At 52.0% G+C, this 24,165-nt stretch overlaps 8 protein-coding genes and 1 non-coding gene across 9 annotated transcripts, besides 1 other annotated feature; 5 read left to right on the top strand and 4 right to left on the bottom strand.

Moving 5' to 3' along the window:
- Positions 1 to 1,284: 1,284 nt before the first annotated feature.
- Positions 1,285 to 2,724, bottom strand: EKO05_0010109 (uncharacterized protein; the record flags this gene model as incomplete). The annotated part of the gene is made up of 1 exon (XM_038947006.2): positions 1,285 to 2,724. The coding sequence occupies one exon, from the start codon at positions 2,722 to 2,724 to the stop codon at positions 1,285 to 1,287; it is 1,440 nt and encodes a 479-aa protein (XP_038794654.2).
- Positions 2,725 to 3,747: 1,023 nt separating this feature from the next.
- Positions 3,748 to 4,483, top strand: EKO05_0010110 (uncharacterized protein; the record flags this gene model as incomplete). The annotated part of the gene is made up of 4 exons (XM_038942802.1): positions 3,748 to 3,783; positions 3,842 to 3,865; positions 3,918 to 3,977; positions 4,034 to 4,483. 4 exons carry the CDS (start codon positions 3,748 to 3,750, stop codon positions 4,481 to 4,483), a joined length of 570 nt encoding a protein of 189 aa, XP_038794655.1.
- A 298-nt stretch (positions 4,484 to 4,781) lies between these two features.
- Positions 4,782 to 4,867, top strand: EKO05_18t2. Its single transcript has one exon. It is a non-coding gene; the product is annotated as a tRNA-Asp (tRNA).
- A 558-nt stretch (positions 4,868 to 5,425) lies between these two features.
- Positions 5,426 to 6,376, bottom strand: EKO05_0010111 (uncharacterized protein; the record flags this gene model as incomplete). Its single annotated transcript, XM_038947007.2, has 1 exon — positions 5,426 to 6,376. The coding sequence occupies one exon, from the start codon at positions 6,374 to 6,376 to the stop codon at positions 5,426 to 5,428; it is 951 nt and encodes a 316-aa protein (XP_038794656.2).
- Positions 6,377 to 6,450: 74 nt separating this feature from the next.
- EKO05_0010112 (uncharacterized protein) lies at positions 6,451 to 8,452 on the top strand (the record flags this gene model as incomplete). Its single annotated transcript, XM_038942963.2, has 2 exons — positions 6,451 to 6,636; positions 6,698 to 8,452. 2 exons carry the CDS (start codon positions 6,451 to 6,453, stop codon positions 8,450 to 8,452), a joined length of 1,941 nt encoding a protein of 646 aa, XP_038794657.2.
- Positions 8,453 to 8,944: 492 nt separating this feature from the next.
- EKO05_0010113 (uncharacterized protein) lies at positions 8,945 to 13,623 on the top strand (the record flags this gene model as incomplete). Its single annotated transcript, XM_059637694.1, has 3 exons — positions 8,945 to 9,790; positions 9,845 to 12,652; positions 12,703 to 13,623. 3 exons carry the CDS (start codon positions 8,945 to 8,947, stop codon positions 13,621 to 13,623), a joined length of 4,575 nt encoding a protein of 1,524 aa, XP_059493677.1.
- Positions 9,025 to 9,049: a tandem repeat.
- A 1,068-nt stretch (positions 13,624 to 14,691) lies between the features above and the next one.
- On the bottom strand, positions 14,692 to 16,237 carry EKO05_0010114 (DNA ligase (ATP); the record flags this gene model as incomplete). Its single annotated transcript, XM_038942786.1, has 2 exons — positions 14,692 to 16,095; positions 16,148 to 16,237. 2 exons carry the CDS (start codon positions 16,235 to 16,237, stop codon positions 14,692 to 14,694), a joined length of 1,494 nt encoding a protein of 497 aa, XP_038794659.1.
- A 275-nt stretch (positions 16,238 to 16,512) lies between these two features.
- EKO05_0010115 (RNA helicase) lies at positions 16,513 to 17,814 on the top strand (the record flags this gene model as incomplete). The annotated part of the gene is made up of 3 exons (XM_038942794.1): positions 16,513 to 16,798; positions 16,852 to 17,706; positions 17,756 to 17,814. 3 exons carry the CDS (start codon positions 16,513 to 16,515, stop codon positions 17,812 to 17,814), a joined length of 1,200 nt encoding a protein of 399 aa, XP_038794660.1.
- A 2,264-nt stretch (positions 17,815 to 20,078) lies between these two features.
- EKO05_0010116 (uncharacterized protein) lies at positions 20,079 to 21,623 on the bottom strand (the record flags this gene model as incomplete). The annotated part of the gene is made up of 1 exon (XM_038947008.1): positions 20,079 to 21,623. One exon carries the CDS (start codon positions 21,621 to 21,623, stop codon positions 20,079 to 20,081), a length of 1,545 nt encoding a protein of 514 aa, XP_038794662.1.
- Between the last annotated feature and the right edge of the window lie 2,542 nt (positions 21,624 to 24,165).

The raw sequence follows: 24,165 nt of genomic DNA on the forward strand, positions 1-24,165 counted from the left end.
CGCAAGATTGAGATCGCGCTAGCCCGGACAGTGAGATCAACCTCTATGTGACTACGAATTTGGAGCTATGTGCAAAGAAGCTACAAGTATTCATCAGTGGGCCCCAGGATACTGCGATACATGATACAGAAGGCCAACACGAACACGCTGCCTGTGAACAGCGCACGTCTAGCTCCACGGCTCATACTTTCCAAATTCATATCAACCACACGCTTCCAATGCGGCTATCTTGACATTTACGAGATAGCGGGTTCGACTAATGTCCGGATCAGAGACCTAAAAGCAGCCTAATCCTGTGAAACGGTAGATTTGACTCATGAACTGGAATCACTGATAATAAATAAACCAGGAAAGTATGGAACGAACACTGCAGCCATGTACTGTCCATGTTCCGGCTTTCCACAGATTCGAGACTCTTCGTATTTGCATCGTCTTCGATCTAGACCGTATCTTCAACCAAGAAACTTCTTGATCTTGCCGAACTCGTGGGGCACTGTTTTCGAGCAGATCCTGCTAGAATAAATTCGGTTGGGAATTCACACGGACGGCGTATTGCGTCCTTGAAATTATAGTCGGCAAGAGGCAACTTTGCAGGCGAATTCCAGAGACAAGCACCCCCGGATCCATTGCTGGTCGATGAGCTAAAATCCGACTTTGACGGCAGCACTATGTCCACGTCAGGCAGCGCCATGCGATGCTAGGTTGCCACGAACGCCACTGTCTCACCCAAGTATACAGGGCATGGGAGTGAGGTCAGAGTACTATGGTGTGCTTGAGATTTTTTAGTAATATTTAGATGCGACATCGCGCTGGGCCCCGATTTCTTTATGAGCGCAGCATTAGCGAGCTCGTCATCCTAGAGCGCTTCTGTAAGTAATTATAAGCGCCTTTATGCATAGTAGTCGGACATTCCGTGTAACAACAGAGTATCATGTATTCTGATGAGAGATCGATGTCGGTCCTTCCCAAGTACAGGGAGCGGAGAATTAACACATAAGGAGGATCAACACCGTAGAACATTTCACGATAGATGCAAAAACAGCGAATCGTATTAATTCTAGAGCCTGCTAAACACCGCCTTAAAAAAGCTGCGCAAATACGCCACTGGCTAGAAGCGCGGCGCAATGCCTATATATCGCTTTTGCACTGAATGCAATACACGAGGGGAGAAGACTTACGCTACTGCGTAACGACGGGAGGAGATCTGTAAAAGATATCATTGCTCCTTGGAAATGAAAATCGCTGTGTGACAAGGACAAACAGCTTACTGGAAAGGCCTTGATTTTAGAAACCAGAGAAAAGCGAACCAACAACCGAACCGGCCGCAGGCTCAGTGGCATGGGCGTGCTCGTGGATGTGTGCGTGCTCATCGATATGTGCATGGAAGACTTCGACCTCGTTTGTGCCATCAGCCTGCGGGAACGAAGAAACCTCGGTAATTTCCTGGTGAACGTCGACTGAGACATTGCTTGGCGAGCTCTCACGCTCGACTTCTGGCTGAACGTTTTCCGCCATTTGCACATCGTCCCGGAGAGCATCTTGAGCATCTAGATCGTCCTGCACAGCTGCAATCTCCGCAAAGACAGCCGTCTCGGATGGCAGCTCGGTCTCGTCCCCAATGTTGTCCGAAGACGATTCTGCGCGTATACCTTCGTCTGTAGCTGGCACACGTGCGGCCTCTAGGGGATCGATGGGCATGCGATCCTCATCATCTTCGCCTTTATCTTCGTCCTCCTCTACCAACTCAGCAGCAGCTTCCTCCTGTTCTAGCTCAGCTGAAGGATTGTCAAGTGGATCAGCAGTGGGATCATTGGTGCCGAGCTCCACCTCGACTTCGATCTCCTCTCCCTCGTCATCAGCTTCACCTGCGGCAGCTGCGGCATTTGCTGCATTCTCAGCCTGTAGGTCTGCAACCAGCTGCTTGACCTGTGCGGCAAACTTGTCTGGAACCTCAAGTGTTGTGTAACCGCGACGCTTACGAGGAGCAACAGTCTTGGGTCGTGCGGTCACCTTCTTGACTGGAGCGGCCGGGACGGGAGCGCTTGGTTTACGACCGACCTCAACTTGGACCTTCTTGGGTCTGCCACGTGCCTTCTTGACAGGCTGAAGAGCTTCCTTCTTCACTTTCTCAATGGGAGCAGTGCGCTGTCGAAGACGCGATCGCATCTTAGGGTTGATACGAGGCGCAGCAACAACCTTGGAAGCTCTGGCGACAGGCTTCGAGCGCGGTGAAGTACGCTTCGTGACTCGTGAGGGGCCAGCGACGCGATTGAGATCGAGCGTAGGGCGACGACCGCGCTTGGGTGTGATCAAAGCCTCAGGCACTACATCCTCCTTGCGCGGACGGCCACCGCGTTTCTTAGGCGCAATCGCCTCTGCTGCAGCCGCGGTGCTGGTGGCTTTGGAGGGTCTTCCAGGGCGTCTCTTGGGGGAAACATGCGCCTCTGCTATGGCTTCTTCTGCTGCGGCGAGCGAGCGGCGGCCACGTCTAATTGCGCTATCAATTTGCGCGATAGGTTTGTCGTTCTTTGGGTTGGGTTGACGGCCGCGCCTCTTTGGCGGCTCGACTGTGACAGTCTCTACGGTATTCGTTTTCGGCGGGCGACCGCGTTTCTTGGGTGGGTTGGGAGGAACCGTGACTGCGACGGGGATGGCTGGCTCAGGCGCCGCGACTTTGGCAGGGCGCCCGCGACGCGCTGCACCCATTTGCGCGTTAGGGGCCATTGAAGCGTGTTAACAATATGCTGGGACGTGATTTGCGATAAGATCTACGACCTTAAATCTAGTATGTTGAAAGTGGCTTAGGACAAGATGTTGTTGTTGGCAAGAGCGTGCAGAGGTGCAGGTGAGAGAGAGTGTATTTACAGGAGCGCGTTAGCTTGACGCGGTACGCGGTGGCTCGTGCGCACCACTGTTTGCATGCAGATTGGTCAAGTATGATTTGTCCAAGTGAGTTGGCGTGCAACGGCAATAGCGTCACTCGATGCCGTGGCAGAGCACCCGAACCGCTGCGTTCGAAGACTACCTCCAAAGTTGAAGAGCCTTTTACACTTAGCGTCGGCTTTGTAACAAGAAGTTCAAGCGTTCACGTGGTACCAAGTCGAGAAGTGGTGGTGTTGGAGGTGTGGTTTCTGTCGAAGCAAACAACCAAGTCAATCATTTACTTTGGTCCCATTGAGGCTACCTGTACTTCTGGCTACACTCAACGCGTGCCGGCATCTTTAGTTCTATCGTAAATCAATAGAGCCGTATGCTTCATCAACATGATGTAGCGAACATACCATGTCATCACAGCCACGTACGTCCGTCGAATAATCATCTCGGCGTGTTCTGAACACTTCAAAGCGGAACGTTCTCGTGCGAGCCTTATCGTCCACTACACCACTACACTACCAAGACGTCGCAGTTTGCTTCACATGCCCGCGTCGCGCGACATTTGCGCAATCACAACTCGCCAATGAGACGGCGCAGATTGGCCTCGGTTCCTGTGCACCCACCCCTGCGCATGCACGATGCCAGAAGCCGTAGCAGCCCCGTGGGGTGGATACAAATGTTCGGAGAAGATGAGGCGAAGGGCCGACGGAGGCTTGGGACAAAACACTTTAAAAGATTGCAAGGCCCTGTGAGGCCGTGTTGGGCTTGTCAGCTTCGTTTGTATTGCCGCGCTGGATTTCCCCGCATTCTCATTCACCGCTCGTCGCTTGCATTATCATAGATCGCTCTACCGGACAGCAGCTGAACAGCAAAATGTCGGTCTTTGATTTAAAGAAGAACCTCGTATTTGTAGGCTTTCAGAGCTGAATATCTATACATCTTACATTGATTGACTGACAGCCTACAGTATGGTGCATACCATCGTGAACCGGTCCGTCAGCCTGCTCGAGACGACCTAACAATACTAACATCGACGTTGAAAGACCAATATTGCAATTCACGTAGCCTGTGTCCCCATTTTACTAGCTACTGGCTTTCTCTTTGTAGGCTGCATTCGTACCATCTCTACGTACTAGACAATATGCTTACGTGTACGCAGGGCACGAACACGCCCGCGATACGCACACCAGCGCTGCTAAACCGCCTGAACCTCCCCCTCAATGCCGGCACTCTCGCTTCGCTTACCTACTCAACTCTCTATTTGATTCTGTCGCCCAACCTTGCTGGCGCATCGGCCACTCCAGTCATCGTAGGCGCAGCCGCACTAGCTAACAAGCTCATGGCCAAGTACAACCGTACGAAGGTCAATAGTATTGCCATAGCCGTACATATTGTGAGCTGGATCCTGCAGTTCGTAGGGCATGGAAAGTACGAGGGCAGGAAGCCGGCGCTATTGGATAACTTAGTGCAAGCACTATTCTTGGCTCCGCTGTTTGTATGGTATGAAGTGTTGTTCAAGCTGGGATTTTATAAGCAGTTGAAGAGCGATGTAGAGGCTGCGATTGAAGTAGAGGTTGCGAAGCTGAGGAAGGGCAATGCGAAAGAGTAACTGACGAAGGGTTCGGGAAGAGGACTTGCTGCCTCACACGAGGCTTGTTCTATCCTGTACAGCTAGTGGTCTTTGAATAGAGAGGAATACAAAGGCATGATCTGAATGTCGGTGAATTAGTGTCTCCACCCTGCAAATCTTTTCGTATCCGTTCCGTCCCACACTGCCAGATGCTCAGGTTTCAAGAACATAAACCAGCAACGATCTGGCTTGAGTTAAGGTGATTCTTTTCGCGCAGGATTTCTCGTACGCAATGCAAGTCATTCAACCACATCTCTTCCCAGCCTTTGGTTGGATATCTTCGATAGTATAGTGGTCAGTATTTCTGCTTGTCATCTTCAAGACAGCTCGCAGGAGGCCGGGGTTCGATTCCCCGTCGGAGAGATACGTTCCTTTTTGCATATTGGATTGCCCTAGCGTTGTTGTCTAGCTGTGGTGGAGTCGGGCTCTCATCTAGGTTTTTGGTGGCGGCCCGTGCGCTGGACACTAGTGTCGCAGTGGACTGATCTTCATGGCAAGGAGACCTTCGATAGTATCTTTTTCTCTTTGTGACATGCTGAGCTGCAACAAGCTGGGTACAAAGGTTGATGATGTCTGCCGAGAACTACATGCCGTTCGGAACGTAATCGCTCTGCAGCGCGCAAGATCAGAGGGACGATATATCGAGTGGAGTGTGATTTGCTGATCTTCAGTTGCTAGAAGCTTGCATTTGTTTAATCGAGTACTCTGTACTCAGTTGCTCAATCCTTATTCGTATTGGTAAGAGCATTTCGTCTAGACTGAGTTTCGTCGTTGGCGAGCTGTATGCTATTGCGCGAGTACGATTTGTTACATTGCAATCAGCGGTGCATAGCGTTGCGTCGTGTGGTAATGCGATTGACGATCCTTCGAGTGAATCGGGATTGTTCGGTCTTGCCGCGGAGGTACCTCGACAGAAGTCTTTTACTTCTTGCCCTTCCTCTTGCTCCCTTCGTCCTTGTTGCCCTTTACAAAGCCGCCCAGTACTAGGGCTTCTCTTGCGGCAGTGTTGATGAGTCTGAACCGATCCGGACCCAGATGGACACCGCCGTACCATCTTGTGACAACGACCATGACGTTCCACACATCCATCAACTGCATCAGATGTAGCATACGGCTGCCGGCGGCAGTCTCGCCATCGTCATCACAATCCTGGAAAACGGTGTCGTTCGGCCCCTTGATCCGCCAGGAAGTCATATTGTGTGTTGCTTTAGCCGCCTTCTTGTCTGTCGCCAGCAAATGCGCAACGTATTCCTTAGCTTGCGCTGGGGATGATACCGGGGCGACACGGGCAAGAAAGACGGATTTCTTCTCACTGATAGGCTCTCCAACTATCCAAGGAGGCTCGGGTCCAAAGTCAGCAGTGGAACTTTGAGGATCGTACAGGGTTTCCTCCTCTTGTGCTTGGTCTTCAGTTTGGTCGTTCAGATGGAAATTGCCTTGCTCTTCCGCTTTCCCCAAAGCTTCTCTTGTATCTTCCAGGAGGTCGTATATACAGGCTTCGCCTGGTCGGTACACTTGGGCCAGCACATATCTCACCACATCCACTGCTCGGCTACCCATACCTTTTGGCACATCGTCGCCGACGCTTTGAGTCCCAAGAACCGAGGGCGGGGCATTTGGATAGTCTGCCGGAAATTCGATGCGGAGGACTATGGATGGGAAAGAAGGGAGTCGCAAACTGAACAGCCTTGCGTTGACATCGATTGGCGACAGTGTTTCCTCGTCAAAGATGGCGTTTATCGAGATCAGCTCGTCCTCAATGGCATCGGTTGAAGACATGATTCGGAAGCTTTGGTGGACTTGGCGGGCTGACGTTGAAGCGGAGGGCACGCTAGCGGGAGATGCAGCCCTCAGGGCGGAAAACACCAACATCGCGTCTCGTTTGTTTCTCCACCAGCACGCCGTCTATCAGCAGCATCGTGCTCGCCACAACCCGTCTGAACAAGATGGCGCAAAACGATGATGCAAAGCGCGCGACAACTGTCATTACCATCGCGCAACTCAAGCTCAAACAAGGCCTTAAGAAGGAGGATTCGGAAGCTCGTCTCCCACCAGTCTCCGTGGAAGCCTGTTCCCAGTTCTTCAGCGCTGTTGATGCTGTTCTCACCCAGAACACACCCGTGAACATCCAGGTATCTGATTGCATTACCACTATCGATTGTTGGTCGTGAGCAGACTAATCGAAATCCTTAGAAATGCACAGAGTGGATTGTCAAGCACATTGCTCCCTCCAGGATCCGCATTGCAGTCGTTGGAGACTATTTGGTATCGATTTCAAGGTCAATCGTCGTAAACACAGCATCGTCGGCGCCAAAGAAGGCGACGCGCAACCGTCTAGATATTCTTCTGGTCGCCAATGACGCTCTTCACACTGACAAGTACCATCGCAATAGCACCGCGAAACATGGCTCACTTGGCCTCGAGTTGGTTCCCCATCTCCTTGAACTTGTCGAGCTGGCAGCATCGTGCGCCACTGAAAAGGAATCACAGATGGAGAAAAAGTTGAGGGCAATCATCAACTGCTGGGCGGTAAATCAGCTAGTCAACGAGGACACATTCATGAGCCTAAGGGAGCGAGCAGACGAAGCCTTCTTGCTCGCCCAGGGCGGCACTCCCGTTCGCAAGCGAAACTACCTCCTGCCAGAGTACCACGGCGACCGGACAGCACCCTGGTACGAACTTCCAGCAGCGTATATGCTCGACCAGATGATCGCGCAGCCAAACCGTCCCCTCGATCCGTATCGCATCAAAGTGGCTCGATTCAACAAGAAGCCAGTCTCGACGCACGTTCGTAAATTGCTCGACAATTACTTTGAGAATATCGACCTCAAGCATACACCAACCGGCGACAACCCCACGGGCGAAACAAAGAAGTACAACTTGTGGTTAGATCCCATGGGGCAGCTGGTGAAGCGAGACAAGGAGACAGGCGAAACCGCGACCGTGTCGAACGGCTACGGTTGGTCTATGAAATTCTGCCAAGAAATGCAGAAAGATGGCATGCCTGAGAGCATCAGAACATTGCGAGAAGATGCAGAGAGATTGGAGGCTGTACCGGACAAGCCACGTGTCCAACGGCGTCACTCTCGCTCGCCCAGACCTCGTCGACGGTCGTCATCTGTGTCTTCTCCCAGGCGAGATAGAGACCGCCGCAGTCGAAGCGACAGCTACGCCTCGAGATCATCTTACGACAGCCGTTCGCGGTCGCGTAGTCGACACCATGACCGCCGCCGCCGATCGCCACGAGACGAGGAGGGAGGCCACATCGACCGCAGTCGTAGATACGATGATCGTGACAGCGAGGGTCGACGACCGCCGCCACAACCCATAAATAGAGTCCAGCCACACCACGGCGGACAGTGGAACGGGCAACAAGTGCTAAACCAAAACAATCAACTCAGCTCTGGTAATGACCAGTTTCTACCAAATGCGCCACAGAGCTTTGCGCCCAACTTGTCGCAGCCCCCACAACCAGGATTCAATGCGCCACCCTTCCTACCACAACCGCCAATGCCAAGTCAATTTCCTGGACAGTTTCCCATGCAGTCATTTCCGCCCCCGCCTCCACCCATGCCGTTCCAGGGACCGGGTGGATTTCCAGGGGGCGTGCCACCACCTCCACCACCCAACTTCAGTGGACCGTTTCCTCCGCCTCCACCAAACATGCCTGCGATGGCGAACAATCCGTACAATTTCGATCACCAGTACAGCAATGCATACGGGAACAATTTTCAACCTGGTAACAACCCAGGGTTCAATCACCAGAACCAAGGCGGCTTTCCAGGCCCAGGGTATAACCAAGACTCAAATCCACCCCAAGTTCAGAATCAAAGCACCTTCCAGGGCGGACGCGGTGGATATGGAGGAAACTACCAGGGCAATAGGAACTACAATAATAACAGAGGCGGGTATGGAGGCCGTGGGCAACGCGGAGGAAGATGGAGTTGAGCTTATTGTATGCTTGCGCGGTCAGCTTTTGAAGCAGCGTTGTTTATGACTTTTGGATAGTAGACGCAATTATAGACGTGTTTGTCACAAGACAAACCTGTCCCCTGCATGGCCACCTTTACTTCATTCAACTGTAACTTTACCTGCATGCTCAGTTTACCTGCGTTTGCCAACATGCCAATCGCCGTCTAGTATCTGATTTCAAGTTTTGCCTCTCTGCAAATTTCTACTTGATACTTCGCCCCTAAAGATCCAAGCAACGAAGCCGCATTGTGGTAACCCGCGACAGACATAACGGACGCGACGCGCGCAACAATCGCGTTTGATTGGCTGGCGACATGGTACGTTCATTAGCTCGGTCGGCGATGGTCCCGCAGCTGCAACAGCTCCTACGCTCCAACAACACCAAGAACTCTACACCTCACAACGTGTCGTATTGACCATGGCCTCGCTCACCGGTTCCAGTCCTATTCTTCGCGCGCTCGTCGCGTAATGGCGCCTCAGAAACGAAAGCGCCAACCCACCAGGACTACATCCAACAAGCGGCTCAAGTACACACAGCGGGAAACCGACAGTAGCAGCAGCAGTAGTAGCAGCGACGACAACGAGGAGCTTACAAACGACAGCCAGGTTGAGTGGGAAGCATTGCGCATACTCGCTCAAAAAGGCAGAGGGTTCGGGCTCAAGTACCTTATCGAATGGAAAGGCGTTGATCCTGCGACCGGTGAACAGTGGGAACCGACGTGGGAGGCTGCAAGAAACGCCAGCGACAGTCTGAGCGCATCCTGGAAGAGAGAGCAGGCCCTGCAACTCTACGAGAAGAAAGAGGCTGCTGCGACAACTACAAGCAGTACACAACACCAAAGTGCTACGGAAATACTCCAGGCGCAAGCAACACAGACTCGAGCCACGCGACAGCGGCGCATCGTTGAGAGCCCTGAAACCTCCACATCAGCGCCTGCGACAGAGTTGCCTACGAACAATAGCCCCAACATTTTAGCATCACCAAGCACGGCGGTGATAGGCATTGAGGTACCCTTACCAGACTGGACCAGCAACCCACGTGGTGATAGCTTGAATCCCGGCGAGTACGAGCCTCACGCTGAGATACCAGAGTCACCGCCATCCCCGGCGAGGAGCAACAGCAACAACCTTGATCTAGATAGTTCGCAGCTGTTCGCATCGCAGCGTGCCTTCCGCGCTTCTGGCGTTGTACCAGACACGCAGAGCTCCGTTGGTGACGCGAGCTACATCTCAGTGACACAGGAGGAGCTTGATTCGAGTTTACATTCTAATTCTGCTGACGAGTCGACTGAGGGGAACATTGTCGGTCATTCGGTCAGTGAATCACATGCGCGATCGTTTGCGACAAGGCTGCTAATTTAGGTGAAGGGTTTCCTCGACACAAACACAGACGCAGCACTAAGGCTTGACGCAAGCGCTCAGTCGCCTGCAACATCTATCGCTGAAACAGTTGCGGACACTACCCAAGACTTGCAAAGTCAACCTCAAGTCGAGAGCCAGCAAGAGCGGTCAGAGATCCCAGAGACGCTAGGGTCACCTGCGGGCTCCACCAAACCCGATCAACCAAGTAACCCAACCAAGGAACATTACACTGCCACTACTTCTGCGCATCTGCAAAGTTTAGGAGACCAGCACGAGTTGTGTTCCTCAGAGCAGCTTGCATTCATCGAGAACACCACGCAGTGCGACCACGAGATATCTTCACATAATATCCAAATAACACTGCAGGAGCAAGGCGCGCAAATCCCACCGACGGAAGCCTCAAGAGAACTTGGCGACACTATCGAACAGCCTACCGTGAGCTTAGCGGAATCTGTGACCCTGGTAGTTGCGGATACACCTCAGATCTCTCAGCTCCCGTCTACTGCTCAAGACAGCGCCTCCCAAACTAACATAGAGCATCAAAGCGAGGCTGCACAGCAGACTGTGGAAGAGGGTCCTTCTCTTCTCTTTACCGAACACTCCGTTCTAGAAGAGTACGGGCAGTTTCCATTTCATTCACAGCGCCCAGCTTTTTCTGAACTTGAGTCTGCCACAAAGTCAACCCAACGGGCTTTGACGGAACCTCTAAGGACTCACGTCACACACGTAGTCACTGGCGCGCAGCTCAGCGAGGGGCTCAACTCAAACGCAAATCACGACGGAGGTACCTCATACGAGAGCCAGGAAAGCACTACCATAGACGAGATCAGTCAACCCACTCTACTGCAGGAGTCAAATCGCCTCCCTCGGAAGGCGTCGAGAGCACAATTGTCGCAGTCACAGGCCGACGCCAGAAACTCCGATCACGTTCCCTTCGGAGTAACAGAAGAAAACGCCAATCAGGCTAACCCCACAATTGTATCTTGGCTGCCACCATCTATTGAGTACTCGACGGGGTCGCGCGAACACAACGCCCAGCTTATACCCTCAGGCGAAGATCTTAGCACACAGGACGACGCTACTAAAAGTATACAAGCTACAACAGAGCACGAAACAGAAGCTAGCCCCAAACAGAAAGGTAGTCCTTGCTCAAGGCACGACTCATCACAAGAGACCCCAGAGCGTCACTTGCGGTCAGTAGACCACAGTTCTTCGCCCATCCGACGTCCGCCAAGCTGTTCGCTTAGGACGTTGGATTCGAACGTACCGTCCAGGCCTCCAACTCCGACACTAAGTTCTTTGCTTTCGAGAATGACGGAAAGTACGGGCGCCAGAGTTGAACGACAACTCAAAGAGTACCAGGAGGCCGATAGAGCCGCAAACCCTTTCGTACCAAGGAGAGAGCGTATTAGAGCGTATCAGCCTTCTTCCTCGGTTACTTCGGCGGACGCAGCTACCACTGGCTCACTACCACAGTCTATCACGGCACCTGCGCCGCCAGCGCCGCCCGTACCGCCAAAAATCAATGTACTTGCAGAAGGCACAAGATCCCCATCGACAGTACCAGACCATTCACCTGCTCCACCGGCGCAGACGTCGTTACGAGCTGTAGCTTTTACAAATGCCAAGGACAGGGCCACAGACGCTTTGCTGAACAATTCCTTGGCCGCCACTTCCTTGAGTGCCGATGCAGGACCGACACAAGAAAAGGCCGAACTCGTTGCTGCAGCTGCAGCTGTGGGTATACCCAATAGGCCTGCAGTATCTCCTGAACCATTGGCAGATGAAAGTACTGAAGAGATGAGCGATGTTGGCGATAACGCTGATGACTACGACTATGAAACCATGTGGAATGACGACCTACAGCTTGAACGCGGGGAGTACATTGTGCCACTCTTCATCGAAGGGCGGCAGAGCGACACGTATAGCGAGTACATCAAGCAAAAATCAGATTTACTTGATGTCATATTCTACACAGATCTCACCACTATCAAGCCAGAAGCACTCGACACGGTGGAAGAGGCTCTGGTTTACATGAAAGCTGTAGAGACACACCCTGACCTCACATACGCCGAAGCCGAGTCTGCGACTGGATTTGACATGCAATCAGCAGCTGACACATCACACGCAGCTCAATTTGGTATCGAAAACTCAGTCAAGTTTAAGTTCTTAAATGAACTCTTCAACAGCTTGCGCGACCAGAACTTACATGTAGTACTTCTCCTGGACCAAGACAACGACGCGCTGTTCGGCATCTTGAGGACGTTCTTTACCGCAACATCTCACAGCTTCAGCATGCCAACTAAAGGCTATAAGTCAAACACTTCCAACGATGACCTCACTATTACCGTGTTTCCGAACACCGCGTCTCCTATCTTGCGGCCCGCCAACCTCATCATTTGTCTAGATGGCGTACAAAGCGCTGCACAGATACGCCAAAGCAATTGGGCTGTGGCGTCGAGCAAGACCGTCCCCATCATTCACCTGGTGATACCCCAGACAGTCGGTCACATTGAACGCTACTTTCTCCCCAGTATAGAAAGGAAGACCCGCATCGAAGCAACGGTAGCAGGACTAAGCCAGATACAAAAAAGCAATAAGATTGGAAAGCCTGTTGACTTGGATACGCCCACCGCTGCAGAGGCTGCCAGGCTTATCTCGTTCTGGCTTATTTCTGACGACGAACAAGAAATCACAGAGTGGCCGTTGCCTTCGATTGGAAGTGTAAGAAAGTTCCTGGAGTATGAGCAAACCCAACAATCTGTACAGCCTGCGACTTCGCCCCCGGCTCCTGAGCGCACAAAGCGTTCTCTGGTAAGTGAACTGCCGGTAGTAGGCGATTATAAACTAAACGAGCAATATAGGAGGCGGGTGACTCTGACACGGCGAAGCGCATGCGTTATACTCCGCAGCCACGTGTGATTCCGGGTTCCGGCGTCAATCAGGAAAATGAGGCGACGCGCATAAGCGACTCTATGCCCGGTACTGCATTCAGTGAAAACCCACACCTATCCACGCGGCTCGAAGAAGCACGTTCCGAGCTTTTTCGGATTGAGAAAGAACATCGCGAGAAGGAGTTCATGTGGGACAAACAGCAGACCGAGCACGAAAATCGAGCGCAAGACTACCGCAAGCTACTTATTGAGAAAGGAAAAGTCGATCACGCGTACGACAGCAGGACCAAAGAACTTGACAAGCTGCGCACACAACTCGAAGCCAAAACTGCTGAAATCAAAACCCTCAGAGACGAACTCGAAGCGCAACGAGCGCTCGGCCTCAACTCCCACGACGAGAAAGATGTAGCAATCACCCAGTTGCGGAAAGAACTTGAGATCGCACAGCTCGACCGTGACCGCGCACTCAGGTCTGTTAAATCTACCGAAGTGACTCTCGAGTACACAACAGAGCAGTACCGCACCGTCTCCAACACCGCAAGCCAACTGCGAACTGAGGTGACGTCGCTCCAAACAGAGAACGCTAAACTCGCGCACCAATCTTCCGGCGAAGCCGCCAAACTCAAGCAACTGCACCTCAACAAGAGCACCAAGAATTTGATCCAGCAGAACAAAGCCCTCATGAGTGAGAACAGTCGCATGAAAGTAACGCTGAAGCAAAAGGAAGACGAGCTTATCAGGGCGAAGAGTAACAGCATGAGAATGGGCTATGGTACGCGCGCGCAGAGCACCACGCCCCAGCCGAAAACCAGATCTAGGGCGACAAGTCCAACGGCTACACGAGGAGGACGAGGCGGCCGAATCGGAGATCTGAGGCTCGAGGAGAGGTAGCCTCCCAGACGCGAAGGGGCTTGGGAAGGAGGGAGAGAATAGAAATGATGGATTCACGACATTTGCGCTTTGCTTCTGGGTGGCGTTGCATTGCGCATCTGAGCCTGAGTGAGAGTGCGCCTACTGAAGAATCTGGGACATACATTTCAGTCATTCCTTTCGCTTCGGCGTACCTCTTTAGGCTGCAGCATGGTATCGATACTCTTAGCCAACTTGATACAATTCTCCACATCTGGCGCCCCACTACCACCCACGCATGACTTCACCTCCGCCTTTCAACTATCTAGAGCAAACAGCTTACTCGTACCTTGTCGCACGCAGATCTTGCAATCGGCAGTGAAACCGTTCACTGTCCACATTTTGGTGTGGTATCCGCGATAGAGGCGTGGTCAACACTGCTGGTTAGTCACAAGTAATGCGCAATAGAAGAGGATGTGAAATAGCAGTTGGTGTCCAAATGCGGGAGTGCCGCTCACAAAGATAGCACCAGGGCAAAGAATGGGGACAGACGATCCAGTGTACGCTGAAAGCAGTGAAACAGCCTCTGAGCCTCAGGTTTGTAAGCGAAGCAGTAAAAGAAGTTAAGATGGTCTCGTTCCAGTCAGTCAGCAGTCCTTACCGCTCCCTGAAGTAGTCTAACCCAAACGACGTTCTCCAAATAGTGCAGTTGTAAGTTGCACCTTCGTACAAATGTTCAAGAGCAGGCGCTTCTCGAGAATATTGTTTGTTCATCAGCTTCACCCTCGACTCCTGAAACGCATGAGCTCAATCGAAATGCTGATAGCTTATTTTGGGTATATATCTCACATCGATACTCACATCCAACTATCAATTCAATCCTCCGCTAACACCTCATGAACGCCAAGAACATGAATGGTAGAAGACTTCGACGCTGCGCAGGAGTAATATCTGTACGACTAACGGTACACCGCAGTGACCCAGGGCCCCGTGGGCTTCAAGAACGTAGTCGGCTTTTGGTGTATTCGATTTGGCTGCGTGCGCTTGGATGGGACTGACGCTCTGAGGACTTTAGTATACTAATCGATCAGCTCCAGATCAAGACATCGATCAGAGCATGCCAGCAGCAGCCAAATCGCGGTAGACCTTTTCGGGCATGACGTTGCCTTCTGTGTCCTCCATCTCCACCACGTTTTCGGCAGCTGTCTTCTCTCTTTTCTTGTCCTTTTGAATCTTCTTCCAAAGCGCCTCAGCTTCTTGAATGCTAGTGATCTCGCGGAAGAGTGTGGTGTTGGTGATACCCAGACACTTGAGACCGTGGATATGGCGAGGTTCGTTGAAGTGCTTATCAAAAGCGCGCCGCCCCATGTACACGAAGTTACCACAGATCTCGCAGGGGAATTCAACACCTAGGCCGTGGAGCTTGTACAGCCAGAAAGGAATAGGCTTGCCGTCCCAGGCCAGCGGCAGTTTCAGCGGGTTGTAAATTTTGTCCTCTTCATCAGAATCATCCGCATCGTCCTTGGCGCCTTCTGCTGGTTGCTCAGCGTACAACTGTTCCAACTCTTGCTGTCTTTCACGCTCTGTCATGCCCTGCTTCCGCTCGACGTTGACCTTGGTATCGCCACGCTCTGTCTGCATGGCTGCAGCGAGCTTCTTGATCTTGAACTCTCGCTCGGCAACCGCTCGCTCCTTGAACCGCTGGATGTCTGATGATGCGCCGTTTGTCTGTGCTGGTGTGGTGTTGCTCTCGCTCGCTTGCACGGCCTTTTTGTGCTTCTTTCCTGTCAAATGTGCCTCGAAAACCGTCTCTTTTGTGAAGCCTTTCTGGCATGCAGCGCACCAGATGCCCTCGCCCGGCGCATCGCCATTTGTCGGCGCTGACGATGGCACGTTCTTCTCCCATCCTGGAATCTGGTCTTTCTCCCACGACTCGTCGAATTCCTTGTCGAAGCTTGCAAAGAGCTTGTCCAGGTTCTCCAGAGGTTTCGTTCGGCGCATAAAGCTCTCAAGGTACTCTTGTAGTGCCTTCAAATACTGGAAGTAGGGCTCTGACTTTTTCTGGTCGCGCCGAATGCTACATTGTGGGCCAGTGAAGACGTCGAACAGATCTAGGTACTGTAGGTAGGTCAGGCGGCGTGCGTGTTGGTGGACAGACAAATTCAGATATTGTTCGTGAAGTGTGGTCAGATCGAAAAAGCGCCCAAAGCCCTCCTCTCCAGTAAACATGGAGTCAATGGCCGCAATAGACTGTGCCTGGTCCTCGGGCGACCGCTTCTTGTATGCCTTCTCTAGGTTCTCGACGGGTTCGTTGGGGTATCGGCGGTGGAAGTCCTTAACAGACGCGATCTCTTTCATGAAAGACTCCATAGGGTCGCCGTGAGTGAGGTTGCGGACCTCGTCATCTTTCTTGCCTTCGGCATCTTCGTAGATGGCTAGTAACCGGCTGGACTGTGTTTCTATCTGTTCGAGGAATCGCCCAATGTCGTGGTCACGTGCTAGACGGTCGCGGATCTGATCAGAGTTCAGCAAAGACAGCAAGACAAGGCGCGGGCAGATCACATACATGGGGTGGATCTTCCAGAAGGCGCTCGGCAACGGCATCTTCGAGGCGCTCTAGGTCCTCGTGGATCTGACGCTGTTCGTCCAGAAGCATATCTGCAGTCGCCTGTAGCTACTATGAGTCTTCTGTATAGTGACGGTCAGGTGATGGTGAGTTCAGTACCTCCAGCGGCGTTGGTGTTGGCGCATTCGAGGTAGAACGAACGCGCGCTCAGATAAATCGGTCGGCGCGCTAGCAAGATTCTGCCGAGCCACTCCGCCTCCACAAGATCGCGACTGCTCTCCACCAAACTTTCTTGCGCATCATCACTCGTCACCGCACTCTTGCAGCACCACATCAACGCAAACAATACGAATACGGCCGACAACATGGCGGACGGAATCGACCGAAATGCGGACGAGAAGATGGAGTTCTCCACGTCCAAGGAGGTCACAGTGGCGCCGACCTTCGAGGCCATGCACCTGAAGGAAAACCTGCTGCGCGGTATCTACGCCTACGGTTACGAGTCGCCCTCTGCTGTCCAGTCACGTGCTATCGTCCAGGTCTGCAAAGGTCGCGACACCATCGCCCAGGCGCAGTCCGGAACGGGAAAGACAGCGACCTTCTCCATCTCCATTCTCCAGGTCATCGACACTGCGGTGCGCGAGACACAGGGTATGTACAAAGAGGGAGTCATGCACTGTTTACATGGAGCTTACCCTCGGTAGCGCTCGTGCTTTCCCCCACTCGTGAACTTGCGACCCAGATTCAGTCGGTCATCATGGGTCTTGGCGACTACATGAACGTGCAGTGCCACGCCTGCATTGGAGGCACAAACGTCGGCGAGGATATTCGCAAACTGGACTATGGCCAACACGTCGTCTCTGGAACGCCTGGACGTGTCGCCGATATGATCCGCCGCCGCAATCTGCGCACTCGCAACATCAAGATGCTGGTTCTCGATGAGGCTGACGAACTCCTCAACCGTGGATTCCGCGAACAAATCTACGATGTATACCGCTACTTGCCTCCTGCGACACAGGTCGTTGTTGTCTCCGCCACCCTCCCCTACGACGTTTTGGAGATGACCACCAAATTCATGACCGACCCCGTTCGCATCCTTGTCAAGCGTGACGAGTTGACCCTGGAAGGCCTGAAGCAGTACTTTATTGCCATCGAGAAGGAGGAGTGGAAATTCGATACACTCTGCGATCTATACGATACCCTCACTATCACACAAGCTGTTATATTTTGCAACACCCGTCGCAAGGTCGACTGGCTGACCGACAAGATGCGCGAGGCTAACTTCACGGTCTCATCTATGCACGGAGACATGCCGCAGAGGGAGCGTGACAGCATTATGCAGGATTTCCGCCAGGCCAACTCGCGTGTACTGATTTCGACTGACGTTTGGGCCCGTGGTATCGACGTTCAGCAGGTTTCGCTGGTCATTAATTACGATCTGCCTTCCAACCGTGAGAACTACATCCACAGGATCGGCCGATCTGGACGTTTTGGACGTAAGGGTGTGGCTATCAACTTCGTCACCCAGGACGATGTCCGAATTCTTCGCGACATCGAGTGTAAGTGGAAACGTTGTCGCAAGAATGAACCCCTACTGATTATATCTAGTGTACTACTCAACCCAGATCGACGAGATGCCCATGAACGTTGCAGACCTCCTGGCTTAAATCTAAGACTATCTTCCGATACAGACGTGCCAGTATGGGAAGCAAACTGAATTTGTCATGGCGTTGAAGGTGTTCGAAAAGTGGCTGAAGAAGCAAGCGCTGCTTCGCAGAATTCAGGGTGGAGGAAAGGGCTCTATAGCCATTTAGTAAGTTCCTCTGCTCAACGTTGACCATTGAACATTGCTAACTGTGCACCTGCATCAGTACCAAATTGACACCACGATCTACGAAGCGGACGTTCAGCACTCGACTTGACATATGTTTTCATTGACTGATTCCAGATTACAGCTGTATTGCGAACGTTGCTTTCTCATCGCACGTAATGAATGCGAATCAGCGGGTTCACGCCTTGCAAAGTCTGCGCATCCTTCGTGGACCGACTCGACGAAGTATCCTCAAAGCGACTGTTTCGTCCAATCTCAACCGCGGCATGGCCACCCCACAACTCTTTTGGGCAGTTTCTTTCTGCGGCTGCGTCGGACTCTGCAAGCGCTCGATCTCCTGACAGCTCGTGCGTTGGTCTTGGCGGTGTTGCTTTGCGACGACGTCGTAAGACGAGTAGCATTCCTGCCAATGTAAGGACGGCGCAGGAAATTCCTGCAACAACGGATCCGACGATTACTCCAGTATGCACTTTGGACTCTGGCGTTGCGCTTGCACCTTTTGTGGCGGACGGTCCAGCGCTCGTTGGCCTCACGGATGAAACCTTTACGCTTGAAGGTGTAGGTGGCAGACACTGATCGATCGAGTAATATACCCATGACGGGTCGTAGCAAGTGGCAAGGTGGCCAACAGTTTTGGTTGCACTGGAGCATGACAAGGGCCCTGCATTTGCACCGTACAACGTAACTTCGAATTATCAGTGCTGCCACAATAAAGAATGTTTGAGCAGAAGAGTCTTACCTGTACATCCTGGATCAAGCCCTTGGATTTGGAAACTCTGGCCCATCGTGACATTGAGTGGTTTACATAAGCCATCAGGATATCCATTGACAGTATCGAGAGCGCGCCATGAGCGCGTGCATTTCGCGTCGGTGAAAGTTGTAATGTCAGATGCGATTATCGTAGCAACCAACGAGAGAAAGAGGACGATGGACGTGAGAGTAGCTCTCAGCATCCTGACTGACACAGGCAAGAGAGCAATTTGCTTTGGTCTTTGCTGCCACCGCTGCAAACTGGGGCTGAGTCGGGTACTTGTAAGGCCCTCCGCAACAGCATCCTTTTGAGTGCGACGTCATGCGTTAATTGAACTGCGGAAAGCGGTCGCTCGGTCGACGACCTAGCAGTGTCCGGTGATCTCAATACGCGTGCCATTGCCATGTTCAGAGTCGTTCTGGCGCAAAGCCAAGATGCAGCTCCTGTGTGTGAGTGAGATGGCGCTTGTCTGCTTCCGAATGTCATCCTTCAGGACCCCGTAGGCAGTTCATTTCCGCCTTGTCATCACCGCCACTCGTCTTCGTTCCTTGCGCGCACTCTGTCGTTTTGGCTTCTCTGCTGGTCTTTGAGACGTGTTTCATTCGCATGCAGCGCGACGCCTTCTCCGTGCAGTGGCTCAATGCTGGACGAAGAAAAGTCGTGTGATTGCGGACGGACATCGCGTTTCTGGCCCCAGAGTTGGAGTGTAGACAGGAGGCGTTGTGCGTGTGGCTTCATCTGACACTGAAATGCTTTTGTCATAGTCCGACCCGAGTATGTCGCGGTGAGCTAATAGTGGTCGCGACAGTAAATAGTTTCTGATAGCCTTTGCTGCTCAATATTTGACGCGGGATGTCCCCCGCTGTGTGCCCTTTCTTAGACATCCTTGTAATCTTGCCGGAAGCAAAGCAGTCACTCGTCGGCGGCGCATTCTCAGCGCACAAGCGTCACCTATGCCAGAAGATCACTTACGTGCCCAGCCTGGAGATACGGGTAAATATCAGAGAAGGAGGCGCCTCGGGTATCTACAATCTCTTTGAAGCGACAAGATTCTGATAGGAGAATAACGGTTCTGGCAGTGCACCGCATGCTGGATCTGTTAGAGGGACATCTTGTCTCAAGAACACTCTGCCCTACGCACTCTTCGCCAGGTATGATTGAGACGGAGGTTCAAGGGAAAGATGATAGCGGTTACTAGCAAGGGAGTAATGTGGTTTAGATTGAGAGGGGTATGTCGCTATTGAACGCCGAAAAAAACAACAGTGCATAGTGATGTACCGATCGTGAATATACTTATCAACGAATGTGCTCGTTCTGAAATGAAATTTACTTTCACAACTACGGCTGGCTCAACTTGACCAGAACCACCCTCCTTTCTTCTTCTCGCCTTTCCTATCCGGAGCATTGGTCAATTGCGTGTTCTGTGTTGTGTTCCATGGATCTTTTGTCTGATGATGTCCATCTTGGCCGCGCTGGGTGTGGACGGTCTCAGAGCTTTGCTCACTTCCGTCTGCGAATCGCTTTTTTAGGACAACCTTTGTCGTGACAGTTCCGTCTGGCGCAGTCGTACGCTCGGTAGTTGTCAGTGTGGAGAGAATGCTTGACTTGGTGTCGGTCTCTGATGCTGAAGCAGTGGCTGCTGGTGCAAGCAGTCGTTCATAGGCATCGAGCTCGGTTTCCGGCTTTTGTTGCGTGTCTGACAGCAAGAAATCTCCTCTAGGAAACTCGCCTTGCTGTGGTTTCGGCGTCGGCGGATCATCATGCTGATCTTCATGGTCGTGTGCGTACTCATAGCTCGGCTCATCGCTTGTTTCTTGGGTCATTTGTGTAGGTACCATCTGCTTCCGCACCTGATCCTGACGTGCCTTGATAGCCTGTTCCCTATTCTGATGTTCCAGCCGTGACAGCTCTTTTTGGTAGTCCCACACGGGGTGAAGACCCATCTGATCGAAGTGTGTGTTTTGCGCATCGGACAGCAACGGATGCTCTTGTGTCGTACGCATGAGATCTTCAAATGCATTGCGCCATAGGCTGCCCATGTGTTTTGTTCGTTCGTCTGTTTCCAGCGCTGACGGAGAGTATGAATCTTCCAGCACTTTTGTATCGTCTTGCTTCGGTGCGTCCACTGGTGGTGGCCACTGCCATGACTTCGAAAACGACCACGTTCGAGACTGCGCGTTTTCGTGTCGATGTGTGTCGTCGTATCGAGCAGCCCAGTGCCTGCGCAGCTCATCTATCTCTTGACCAAAGACCTTGCTTGCGTCGTCTTCTAGCCTAGTGAACATACGTTCAAGCTCGCCACCAGCTTTTCTCGCACGATTTTCCAGCCACCTCCCGAACTCGTTATCATCCGTGTCTTCATCTCGATTTGGCTCCGGCCAATCCCAACCATCCGACCACTGTTGCCCTTTCTTGTTGCCCACCTTCTCCACGAGCTGTTTGTGTTGTTCGGCGCTCTGACTTGAATCTTCAGCATCACTTAGGATAGCTCTTCTCAGATCGCCAGCCTGGTGTTCCAACATCATGAGCTGTTCACTCTTCTTAAGAACAGCTTGCACGTCACCAGCATGGTACGACTCTGCACCTTCATGGCGGACCTTTTCCGCATGCGCATCTAAAGCATGGAGCTCCTCGCATTTCTTTGGGTCTGCTTTGCCAAAGAGACATTGCTCCCGTGCACCGTGTGCATTGTTGTAGTTGGCGATCTGGGCGGGAAGGGTGAAGACGGTATTGAGCAACGATGAGACTTGTGAGTCGGCGTAGCGGCGGAAGGCGATGAACGGGTTATCTTCCGGTCGACCCTGGTTTCGTTGAGGATCGTCGCTGTTATTGTTCGCCATGTTCAGTTTTGAAGTGTTGATGATTTGCGGGGTTGGAGCAGTGATGCAACGCATGCTGGTGATGCCTAGAGGGAAGGCGCGCCTCGGTTACGATAAGATAACGCTACGCGCGTCGTCGCATCATTGGCAACCATCGTTCATCCAATCTCAATATTACAAGGCACGATCGTTTCAGAGAAAACAGAGAAACTTGACACGACTGCAGGAAAAACTGAGGTCTAGTCATTATACGGGATGCGCAGCATTGTGCGTCAAACTCTAATGCGCTCAAGAAGGCACGTTCCCGGTAGACGCTATATCGGAGAATACACAGGTGTAGTTTTTCCTTATGACGAAGAGTTTGCAGACGAACAGATTGTTTATTAGTTCAGTACGAATATCGGTAAACTCCAGGAAAGCTCGAGTCAGCCACAACTTCCACAGACAAAGTGTTGGATTGACGCGACTAAGAAAGGGTCCATGTTTCGGCTTATGGCTCATTCGTGTGAATCAAACGCTGCTGTAATCCAGGCACGAGTCGGCACACATAATCGTATTCTTGCTGTATGCACAATTCGAACCATCTCACCCAACGAACCAATAGCCATAAACTATGGAGATGAGCGGTTCACGACTCGTGATCAGCGGTGCTACTGCGGTACGCCAGGATGTAAGAACCCCCCTCAACACGATGACGGCAAATCTGGAGAGGGCAATGAGAGCAAATCCGAAGAATAGCAACATTATTTTTCAGGGTTCCGACTGTTACAATGAAAGATAGAACAAATTGCGTTATGACATCTTCCCCAAATCCCCATGCGGACGCCATTGCATACCGATATCATAAGTACTGTTCTCGTAACTCCCTAGACATCTGTCAACACCTAATCTTTTCCGCTCTTAATAACGCTTACTTAGTATAAACTCTGAATTGTCATTCACCCACTGCTACATGTGCAACCCTTCCTCAACGCTGGATCTGTGGACGGCCAGGCGACGCACAAGCTCGGGCACTTGAGCCCCTTGACACCGCAATTATCTTTAGAACATGGCCCTGTGTAGCCCTGAGGAGTGGGATCTGGTAAAGCGGCTGCAAAGCCTGCAATGAACGATATAATGAGGATAGTGACGCGCATCTTGGTTTGCAGAAGGATGGTAGTTCAATAGAGGTTATTGACTCAAGGTACTGATTATTGCTGTGGAGGTGGGAAAAAGTTGGTGGTGAATGTTGTTGGTACATTGGAAACAACGCATGCTCTTTCAATATATAGCCAGGCTTGAGCTCCGTGTGACATTGGCGATCCGTGGTCCACGAGCCCACAATAGCGATGCTGTAACCACAAAGAGCCAATCATCTCCCACTACCGAAGAAAGATAACTAAAACACCAAGAACCCCTAAGGAGTGCCGTCCGGGAACTTCCACGACCGGCCGGTGCTTCGCCTCGCAATGACGCGCTGAGAGTGGCCGAGTGCTCGGCGCGCATCAAACACATTTTCGTCTGAGGCTCCGCTGACTGTTTCGGTGAGGCTTACGGTTCCACTTGGAGCCCTGACTGCAATCGTGAGTGTGAAATAGGATACGTACAGTAAGCTTCTCAGCATTGAGGCCTTTTAGATTTGTACGAATAGGATGTAATTTTGTTGTTGCGATGTCTACGGACTTGGCTGCTTGGCTTGCCGAGAGATTCACGCGGCCTTGCGTAGATCACCAGCGATCACATGGGTGTATTTGAAGATCTTTGGTCTGATCTGTCTTGCTGGCGGTGAGGGCTATGGGGCCGAACTGGTACAAGGGGGTGCCTGAACGGAGTAGAAATACGATTTGCCACAGTCGGGTTTTTCTTCTTGTAAAAATCACTAGATACTCAGTGCAAGCAGCTCGTATTTCTGCCCCGTTCAGGCACCCCCCTTGTACAGAATGCCGTAGCAAAGGGACCAGAGCTGTAGTCCACTGGGCCAAGTTATGCCTTGAGCCGGATATCGTGCTGCAGGGTGCATGTATGAAGTGAAGTACAAGGAAGATTGAGAGCTGATACTGGGGCCTTGGCTGTAACCTCAGGATTGCATACATGAATGAAGTTTGGTGTCAAGCTCAACGATATGTCGGCACCTACGACATGCCCGAAACGCCGTGCTCTGAGCATCTAGAGGCCACAAACATTGTCTGGATATCAATCACCATACGGCAATACTGGCAACCATTGCGTCGAGCACAGATCTGAGAAGCAAGTGAGATGTAGCTTGAAGACAGGACAGGAACAAACATGATGACCGAACACAGGGTGAAGGGTGCAGGATGGTGACGTCACTGGCGCTAGCGAAGCGTTTGAACACCATCGCGACTCCTTGCCCTTCACCTTTGACCTCAGATGTCGATTGTACCTTTCGGCAGGAGCGAATGGCGATCTAGTAGCTACCGCAGCAAAGGACGTTACTTCAAGTCGAAGTGCATACTCTTATCGTACAATTGCCTGCACAGCGATTTTGCGCTCTTTCAAAGCATCGCATGCACGCACCAGACTGCACAAACGCGGCGAAGCAATCCATCTTGAGATTACTGCTCTTACATCTCGCACCTTCATTATGTTATATATCGGCATTCACTCTTAACCAAGG

This window comes from Ascochyta rabiei, chromosome 18 (genome assembly GCF_004011695.2).
Source record: "Ascochyta rabiei chromosome 18, complete sequence".
In the NCBI taxonomy this organism is placed as follows: Eukaryota; Fungi; Ascomycota; class Dothideomycetes; order Pleosporales; family Didymellaceae; genus Ascochyta; species Ascochyta rabiei.